The following is an 11,052-nucleotide window of genomic DNA, read 5'->3' as shown; positions in this document are numbered from 1 at the left end:
CACTGCTAGTTCAAAGGGTGGTTGGGCAAGTTTTTCATACAGTAAAAACTCCGAAAGCAGCACTGGGAGTTGAGAAACATGGTGTAATAGGAGTAGCCTGATATCCAAGTGCCAAGTGGTCCTCAATGCCAAGGAATACAGTCCTACATATTACTGAACTGTCCACTTTTTAATAGTGCTTCAAATACCACAGAACAGTTCATGTTCATACACAGGATGCGAGCAAAGCAGCCCTCTGGCAACAATCATGCACGGACTTCAAAAGCAAGCACCTTAATGTATGCTGACGGGCAAGTTATATGCCTTTATGGCTGGTCTTATTTTTATAATTATGGCTGGTCTTATTTTTATAATTATGAAAAGTACATCAGTTTGAAAGTGCATATTTACACTCCAGCCTCTTGCACAAAGGTCCTAAACTTAACTTTGGCCCATAGCATCCACTTCACTAGGCACATCCAACCTCTCCATCACCTAATACCCAGTCTCAAAACCAAATTTCCCATAGTACAGTTTTTTATTGCAACCTCTTTTGCTATTCAGAACCCTGTTCATTAACAAAATAAAACGGAGAGTTGCTATTTTTATATCCTTTCATGAAATTGGAGTAGTGAAATTAAATACCATAAAAGGTAGATAAGGCAAAATTATGATTGGTTCTTCATTTAGAATGTCATGGAGAAGAAAAACATCTCAAAATAAAAATGAAACACAGCCACACAGGTCTTTACTGTAACCTAAAGAATGAGCAACACGGGGTCATTCAACAAATTTATTGTTTTGGCATTAAAGCAGAAACATTTGCCTTTTCAGCACTGCCAGAGTAAAAAAAAAAAAACGTTAAAAAGAATGTTTTTCAATACAGAATTATAGCTGTAACAGGATGCCATTCTCTCATGTCCATGTATAACATGAGATTAAAGGTTACTTAAACAGGCATGGTTTCAGTCCCAAAGAATGCTATGCTAACTCGAGCATAAACTAGATACTTGCATTTGTGTTTTGCACACCAGTTTTTATATTTTCAAAACAGCATTTTTGGGAAAGCTATTGTGGAGGCTACTCTGAAGACACTTCAGTCATCTGAAATATAAATGCTACAATCTGTGCAATGTTCATAATAGGTGACTGACGAGTACCCCACAACACCCTACATGCCATCTGAATAGTACAACACCAACATACCAGGTTTGTAGTGTCTTATCAGAAAATCTCAACAGAATCAGATAAGTGCATCTCCAAATGAATACCATGAACATAGCAACAGCATGCTAGGATAAATGCAGTCATTAGGCTCTGTTCAAAATGTACAAAAAGCAAAATACATTCAGCTCCCCGTAAAGCAGATACTAGAGTTATTATTGTTGTGGCTAGAATACAATGCATGTCAAACTAATATACATTAATGGCTCAAAAATGAGGTATATTTTGCAAAACAAACAAAAGGCAATTATGGTTTTCGCCATTCAGTTTTGAAGCAGCTTAATTAGCATCTCTTCCATGCAAAGGGCAAATATCAGTAGTTTGAATCCTTGACACTACCTAACACAAGCTTCTCTTAGAGAGATACCAAGTACAACCATTTGGTCTACCAGCTCCCAGACTGTATTACTCCCATAAAGGGAAAGAATTGCATTTATAGGCCAGGGAAAGAATTACAGTATTAATGGGACAGATGTACAAACTCATTTTCTGCCTCCAGAGTTTGTGCTCACTATGCCTGAAGTATTACAAACTGAAAAGTTGAAAGGGCAAAATAAAGGGGAATTTGTTCTAATTAGTGGAATCAGTCATGTATTTCAAACTAGATGATTAAAACTCATTTTATAAATATGTACTATGATACATGATTATATACTTGGAAACATGCAGATTTCACACAAAAATGCAAATTGATGACTGATGAGGTACATTTTGCAAGTCTTGCTGTTAATACAAAGATTGCTAGCTTTACATTAGTAATGAAACATAAGAATGCATTAATGTTGCAAACACCTCTGCGAAGTACTGATGCTAAAGTGTAGTAGTCCACCAGATAAAAGCCAAACTCAATGGTACTAAAATTTAGTCCTTTTGTTTTAATATGAATTCATAGTCTGACTTATCTGCAATAAGATAGGATTTAGATATGGAAGGAATTAAGATATGTGCAGTATTTTTGTCTATTTTGATAGCTAGATACATCATGTTTATTCATGCATCTCTATCTCCTGCCTCTCAACTGGCCAACACATTTACACCCATGCTTACCCACTAAAAATCAGGTCACAGGAAGTGATGCTACCCCAGTGAAACTTAGTTGCTCCTTGGAATATAACTCCTCAGTTTAGGGTTCTGATGAAATAATTCCAGTATTGACTGCTCTTGAAGTTTGTCATGCTCTACATGACAGATGTTACATGCTCTACATGACAGATGTTACAATGTTCTCACATAGTACCACATATTAGCTAGTACCAAATGGTTTCTCATTGGAGAGTGGGAGACCAGTATAAATGTGGCACCTCACATTAACCTGAAATAAGGCACTAACATTCCACATGCAGTTTTATACCATATCAGGGGCTATACAGTAGGCCCAACTACCTGGTGACAAAATTGCTACATGCAATGCATGCGCGATTTCAACTCCTAGACAAAGCAAGTGAGATACAAACTGGATTGGCCAGTGCTCTAAAGGCAAATGTATAGGAAGAACTAACATTTTACATTTCCATGATCACTGTTACTGAAGGCTCTCCACGTGCCAGATTCTTTTTAAACACCAATGAATAGTCTTTGTAAATGAACTTTTCAGTTTCAGCGGAGGCACCCAGCACCAAACTTGCTCACTGAATTCCAAGTACTATGATTCCATTAAAAAACATGATGCCCAATTTCAGTACACCTCCTATAGCAAACACCCGCCATATAAATGGTTACTTTAGCATCTACAACCCATTTTTAAGATGAGACATCAACTTGCTGTAAAATCAACCCAAATAGTCTCCTAATATACACGCCAATACCCACGTTTTGCAGAACTACCTTACTTTGGATGGGACCTCAGTTTCAGAATTTCAAGCCAAACTTACAAGGTAGAGACTTCTTTACATGTGGATTCTTTATTACATCTACTTTCCAAACAGAAATGATTCTTACCACAACGTAAGACTCCTTCCCCCAATTACATTCACATTGCTAAACCAACAAGATTTACTAAGTCAGCAAGTACATCAGAACTGCACAACTGTAAATGAACAGTAAAGGAATTTACAAAAACATTTCTTCATAACTTAAAACTTTAAAAATAACTCTTCAAAAAGCAGAATGCTTAGACTTGTGCACTGACAGACATACTGCTAAAATGTACATAGCTCACGGACAGAGACCACCTTTCTGGATCTTGCAGACTAAACATTTTTCACCAGCTTTAAAGACCCCAAAGGCATTGCTGTCTAAAATGTAATGCTTGCCAAAAGGCAGATTATATGCATTATGCTGCTCTGGGAAGGCAAATGATTATAATTGTCTCTGCCCTTAAGCCACGTGACACAGTCTGTGGCTCTGTTCTCTAAAGCACTTTAAAGGTCCTCTAAAGATAACTGCCCTTATTTGTCTTCGACAATATATGCCCATCTGTACATTTAAGCATACAACAGCCCATTTCAACTTCTTAGCATCTACTTGTCAGAAGAGAAGCAAGCAGACTTTGTAAACTAGTCCAATTGTACCCTTCAGAGTTAGTGAGAGGATACAAAGCACTAACTGTACCCTTCAGAGTCAGTGAGAGGATACAAAGCACTAACTGTACCCTTCAGAGTCAGTGAGAGGATACAAAGCACTAACTGTACCCTTCAGAGTCAGTGAGAGGATACAAAGCACCAACTGTACCCTTCAGAGTCAGTGAGAGGATACAAAGCACTAACTGTACCCTTCAGAGTCAGTGAGAGGATACAAAGCACTAACTGTACCCTTCAGAGTCAGTGAGAGGATACAAAGCACTAACTGTACCCTTCAGAGTCAGTGAGAGGATACACAGCACTAACTGTACCCTTCAGAGTCAGTGAGGGGATACAAAGCACTAACTGTACCCTTCAGAGTCAGTGAGAGGATACAAAGCACTAACTGTACCCTTCAGAGTCAGTGAGAGGATACAAAGCACTAACTGTACCCTTCAGAGTTAGTGAGAGGATACAAAGCACTAACTGTACCCTTCAGAGTCAGTGAGAGGATACAAAGCACTAACTGTACCCTTCAGAGTCAGTGAGAGGATACAAAGCACTAACTGTACCCTTCAGAGTCAGTGAGAGGATACAAAGCACTAACTGTACCCTTCAGAGTCAGTGAGAGGATACAAAGCACTAACTGTACCCTTCAGAGTCAGTGTGAGGATACAAAGCACTAACTGTACCCTTCAGAGTCAGTGAGAGGATACAAAGCACTAACTGTACCCTTCAGAGTCAGTGAGAGGATACAAAGCACTAACTGTACCCTTCAGAGTCAGTGAGAGGATACAAAGCACTAACTGTACCCTTCAGAGTCAGTGAGAGGATACAAAGCACTAACTGTACCCTTCAGAGTCAGTGAGAGGATACAAAGCACTAACTGTACCCTTCAGAGTCAGTGTGAGGATACAAAGCACTAACTGTACCCTTCAGAGTCAGTGAGAGGATACAAAGCACTAACTGTACCCTTCAGAGTCAGTGAGAGGATACAAAGCACTAACTGTACCCTTCAGAGTCAGTGAGAGGATACAAAGCACTAACTGTACCCTTCAGAGTCAGTGAGAGGATACACAGCACTAACTGTACCCTTCAGAGTCAGTGAGAGGATACACAGCACTAACTGTACCCTTCAGAGTCAGTGAGAGGATACAAAGCACTTAAGGATTTCTGGTAAGTGATCCACCTTAACTTTGTGGATGTATGAGGATGCAGGAGAAAACAAATTCTGAGGGGTGACCACCTGCTTGCTATTCTTGCACCAAGGGCTAAACACCAAACTCACATTCGATACCATCTGGAATGAACCTGCACAATGTTCCAGAACCAAGTTTAAAATAATACAAGTAACAAGCTTACTCAGCTTAAAAAAAGAGGAAATTCCTACAGATGTCTGTCACAAACAGGACAGTTTCTACTGAACTGGAGAAGTCTATTTTTTTTATTCAAGTGTGTTGCCATAAAAGAAGATGTACAAATAAAAGATCACAGAAATCTGTACAGGGCTGCAAAACACAGATGCTTGCTAAGTTGAAAACTATCCTACTCAAGGGCAAGTCTAAAACTGGTATGGTTCTCCATCCTACTGCACTCAAATGCATACGCTACTATTGCCAAGCTATTTTATCTATATTAAAAAGTTATTCTAGCATATGCTAAACATCACTCCATTGAGACAATAGTTCTAAAACTAGAATTAGTCTCCTGGGATGGTCAGTTCTGGCATGTGAGACAATGCTTTGAACCCAAGGGCCACACCAGAAATACTAAATTATCTGAATAAAAGGTCCAAGTTTTCTTTCTGCACTTATTTTTAATTAAAGCACTGAATCCCTGTAGTTCAAACTTTTTTTCATAACAGTAAACTACGCATTAATGGCAAAAGCTGAACTTCTGTACATTAAGTCACAATGCAGCCAATGCTTTATCTTCTGCTACTGTAGCTTCATCAAGGAATAGAGTCCAAGAAAAAAAAAATCAAGGTGCTGATATACCATCAATGTACACAAGCCCAAATCAGTACTTGCACATCACCCGAATTTCTAGCATATAGATTAAAATGGATATAGTCCGGAAACCTGCCTGCAAAGGCAGACTGAAGGCATTTGATGCATTTGTCATTTTCTGAGGAATGTTTCCCAACAAATATTCCCTGGATTCAGATACCCAACATACTACCAAGTGGTTAGCCTGAGATAATGTATTTCCTTCCAGTATCTTCACAGTTGACAGATGGTAAAAATCATAACAGACTTCATAAAAATTTAGGAATGCTTCAAGACAGGAAACCCTTTCAGATTAAGGGCTCAAATATACTATACTGAAGATGGGACTAACTTAAACAAGGACACTGGCAACGTATCAATGTTGTATTTCATACGACATAAGTGGGTTTCTATACCTTCCTGTTTATCTGCACCAAGGATGAGTATTCCAAACCAAACTCATACGACGATGTATACTACTATACAAAATTTTACTATACGGCTGTTTTGCATTCACATACCAGCCTCAGTAGGAGGTTTGCTTTCATTTACACAGTAAAAAAATTGCACAAATATCCTTCATAACAAAAAAAGTGTATTTTTTATATTTATAAAGGAAGTTCACGGACAGAATGACATTTCGTGGAGGGGAGTAAAATGTGACTACTTCACTATTACTTTTTAGAACCAAATGAAAAAAAGTAAAATCATTTTCATATAAAATAACTGACACAAAGTTTAAAATATGCATCTCGCTAGTACAGACCTATTTCAAATTTACAGCAAGGGGATACTTTTTAGTTAGCATTCAGACCCCCAAGCAGTAAAACGTCTGAACACCTACTCAAAAATAAACCTGAACCACCTTACGAGTTGTTACAAGGCCTGCTCTTGTCTTAGCATCATGACAAAGATCTCAGAAGCACAGCAAATTTAAAACCTGATTAACATAAGATCATCCCCTAAAATTATTTTACAGTTGTTATAGGTGAAATGCCTAAATAACTTCCCAAGATGCTAAAGGCAGAAGGGGGATGTTACCTATTAGCTGGCCATTCTGGTACAAGTGCCTAGGACTTTGGTTTAACTGCTGCAGAACTCCCTATGCTATCTGACCTAGGACCCTAAAAGATGTTTAGAGCAGGTATTCAAAGATAAAATGGCAAGATGGGCATTATTTAATGAAATATGATGCCAAGCAAATTCCCTTCTGTCCATTCACATTTGTGTTTGAGATTGCTCTGCTGTTTATTAAAAGATGGGACTGTTGATCTCTCAGAAGTAGCAGCTGTATCCCGCGGTCTATCAGTAATGTTCATCATCCCTCAGGATGGATGAAGGACCCTTTTCCACAAACGTACACATCTTCCATGGGCGTACTTTCATTTTCTTCTGATACCTGTAAATGTCCGGTCTCACTGCTGTTACAAATCCAACAAATTGTTCAGTGATGCTCAGTAGGTAATGCTTCCAAGTACGCAATAGCACTCTGCAGAGATGTTAGACAGTATCCCTCTTCACCAATCAGATACCTGGCAAAGGAAAAAAAAAATCAGTTGTGTATTTAACAGGTATTTGAGAAAACAAAATTCATAAGTTGGGAAGTAAACTTTTGCAACTCTCCTGAAAAGCACAATATTATAAAACCCGGTAATATGAAGTAACAATCGCACCAAGAGCCTACACATGGATGAACCAGACGAATATTTTCATCTCTACAGTCCACTGAATGGATTTTCAACATGTACATGCATATTTGAAATACAGACAAAATTTACAGCTTTCATTTACTTTCACTTTTATTGAAAAAATACACTTCAAGGTATTAGGTTATTTCAGATATATCAAATCCTACAGAGTCTGGACAGAACGCAAAACAACCAACCACAACCTGAACACTTTTGCCATGTTTTTTTTCCTCCGGTAATCTTTGACCTACCAAACTTCCAATAACCAGGTCCCCCAGTAATCCATTTATTCCTCCTATATCTCAGCAGATGAGAACATGGATCTAATGAAGAGTCAGGAGATCAGAGGTAATCATCCTGCAATGATGTGGGACATTTCTTTACCACCCCTCCAACCAAAGGGCTTCTTGTAATTTTCATTATGTTAAGTTCCAATGTGGTTATGTACTTCTGCACATCACAAATACCTAGATACAGAATGATGCTCCCCTTAGTGGTCTCTTACCCACAAGCCCTGCCTTTTATATGCCTATGGTATGGCTCAGATACAAAAGGATGTGTGACAACTCTTCCCCCACAGAAAAGTGAGCCACACTCCGCCTTTCACAGCCATACCTCTCCAGCTGGCTCTAATGCCCAGGATGCAAATCAAACCTGGCTCCCACTTAGGCTGCAGTAAGAAAGCTCTCTCTATGCCATGTAAATGGCAGCTTCCTGAGGTCTGGAAAACTGTCACATTAGTTAGCTGGGTACAACTGGAATCCAACTGCAGAGTGCTACAGGAAGCACAGCCCCTGCCAAAAAGAAATGTTGACAACCTGCCCAATTTTCTGTCTGCAACCACATTAACTTAAACAATCATATTCTTTCAGGCTTGGTTTGTTAACAGCATAGCTCTAGGGTAACTCAGTGGTTTCATATGCAAGGTTTAAGACTCCTTTCCTATACCAGGCTTTCCATAACCAGACCTGCAAGACCACTGACTTTTTTTCTACCTATTGAAGATGCAAGTGAAACATAGGGACAGATACAAAAAATAATTAAATGAATGCCCATCCTTCTTGTGAACTGCATACAAGGAGACCTGGCTTTGCTACACTACTACATAAAAGCAGAAACAATGTTTTCCAAATAATTCTCATGGTGTTCTGCATTATGGCACTATAAATACTTATGACATGAAATTTACGCACTCAGGGCAGCAATAAACTTCCAAGTACTTAATGGTCTCATGCAACAAATGCATCAAATACACCACAGTAAATACTTTCCTGATTTCAATCCTATTTCAATAGTGTGTTCTAGAAGTTCACATTAGCTCTTCTTGTCTTCCCCACAATCACAGTACATCACAAAATGCCAATTTAAAAAAAAACTAATTGTTTTGTGAGGAGATTTGTTCCTGGATAGTGAAGTACAATACCTTCACTATATACAGGAACATTTTTCTGAATGATCCTATGGCAATATGGCATCACTCAGTTTCTTACATAGCTACCCATCGACTCCAGATCTTTCTGCATCTCAACACATCCTTATTACGTTACATTTTGCCCCTAAGTAGTACCATTCACAGATAAGGATAAGCTGGGTTTAATGGACTAACAGAGGTTCCCTCTTTAAAGACCTCTATGCAAATAACCTGCATGAGCACAGCTACAGGGAAGATAAGGCACTATTTTTTTAGCCTTCTCATTCCCCCATCAGCAGATACCAAATGAGACCAATTTAAAAATGGGCACAAAAAACGAACAACCTTACTAACTTTTAGAGGGAGAGGTGGGTTGGTTTTTAAGATGTCCGTAGAGGTTTAGAGCTAGAATACACTTGTGTATCAACTTACCTCTGAAGCAGTCTAAAAACCAATAAGTCATTATTTACATTTTATCAGGTTAGTCCCACTAGGTCAGTTACCTCTTTAGCCAAGATTTCTCAGTCTGTAAGAATACCACCTTTGGTCTTTCCTAGAGTACCAAGAAAATTCCCTACTTTTATATTGAGTTGTCAGACTTTCCTCGAGAGAATGACTAAGCTAAAGGCAGAGGTGAAGATGCGGAAAGAAACATGACAGCAGAAATAGATAACTGAATCATTTTACAAATTGTGGCTACTGACCCTGGAAACTGGACTGAAGAGTATTTTGAAAAACATTAATGAAAGTGGGGTGAATGAGGAAACTGAATCATCATGAACTGCATAGAGGAAGAAAGTGAGGAATAAATCTGAGAACATGGAGTGGGTGAGAGGCTGAAAGTGATGAAGCAAGTACATAAAGGTGTGCTGAAGTAATAGGAATGTGACAGAATCCATGAAGCTAGGAGCTACGCGACTGTAGTGGCAGCAATTGGAAAAGCCTGGAAAGGAGAATTGCCAAGAAATGGAGATGGACCAATGGTGACAGTTTCTACTAAAACTGTAAACTTGGATTACCATTATGTGGGGAACAGTTTGAAACAAAGGAGTTGTTTCTTTCACATTTAGGAAAAAGCACTTGTGATGCAAGATCAGCGAGGTTGGAACCATTACAAAAGTCCATGATGCAGATGGAATAATAAATGTTTATGTGGCATTACATCTACAGGCACTGAAAATTTAAGAGACTGTTTAGGACAGACATTTTACAAGAAAAGGACATGCATATTTTAAAGGTGTGTAAAAAATTATGTATCTTATAACTAATGATAGCAGAAAGTTACAGACTAATACTGGGAATGCTGGCAACCTTGACTGAAATTAATGTTCTAAAATATATTCCATGCATTATAAATACTGACGGGATGAGGGGAACTACTACAGTGGACAGGAGAAGACGTGCTATTACTGTTGGGAAGACTGCATCTTCATGTTGTGTTTTTCCTTAAGTGCATATCAATGTGGTCAGATTACACGTGACAAAACTGAGCTGCTATGTATATGTAAATGAAAGGAACATTTATAGTTTGACTGTGAAAACCAATGAATGCAATAAGACCAAAACAAGCTAAATGAAAAGCGTGATGGGATTAGAGAAGAGCATGTAAAATCAAAACATTATGAAGGTTTTGGAAGAGCTGGAGCAATAGATTGGAAGGACTGGATAGGATTCTGGAAATTAAGTCGGACTGGATAGGATTCTGGAAATTAAGTCAGTGAAGGTTTGCAAGGAGTGAAAAATAACATGTTTGAAATATTACAAAATGAAAGAATGATTGGCAATATCAACAGGAGATGGAGCAAGACAAAAGGGAAATACTGCAAAATAATACACTGGTAATTTTTGTTCTTTCATTAAATGCAAACAGAATAAATAATGCAGAAAGAAGACAGTTGTAGAATTATGCAAATCAGTCAAGAATGTTTATTACATATGAAACTGCTTAAAAGGAACGGTTTAAGGCTCAGCTGGAATAATGGACACGGCACTGGCCCTCAAGCCAGGGATTTTGAATTGGAGTCTCATCTGGGTGATATAAAATTGAAGAGCTTTTTTGGGTAGATTTTGCATGTTTAATGTCTTTACCTCAGATAGACAGAAGGTACAGGGTTTGATTTCGACCTCCGGTTATGGAAGTGGTTGGCATAATGATCAAGGTGTTTACCACAGACTCAGGGTACGTTTGATTCTCACCATTAAGGGACACTCACTAGGCTTATGGTCTAGGGCTGACAACTGCAGCTAGTCAAGTACTTGCCTAC

At 38.5% G+C, this 11,052-nt stretch overlaps 1 protein-coding gene across 1 annotated transcript in view; it reads right to left on the bottom strand.

Annotated features, from left to right (window-relative positions):
- Nucleotides 1-758: 758 nt before the first annotated feature.
- VPS9D1 (VPS9 domain containing 1) overlaps nucleotides 759-11,052 on the bottom strand; it is a 1,026,884-nt gene continuing 1,016,590 nt past the window's right edge. The window contains exon 15 of the mRNA XM_044081855.1: nucleotides 759-7,221. Coding sequence (XP_043937790.1) covers nucleotides 7,134-7,221 — 88 coding nt within the window. The 3' untranslated portion in view covers nucleotides 759-7,133. The remainder of the gene's footprint in view (nucleotides 7,222-11,052) is intronic.

Source organism: Protopterus annectens, chromosome 8.part1, assembly GCF_019279795.1.
Source record: "Protopterus annectens isolate FY-2018-M chromosome 8.part1, PAN1.0, whole genome shotgun sequence".
Classification (NCBI taxonomy): domain Eukaryota; kingdom Metazoa; phylum Chordata; order Ceratodontiformes; family Protopteridae; genus Protopterus; species Protopterus annectens.
This window is presented reverse-complemented; position numbering and strand designations above follow the sequence as displayed.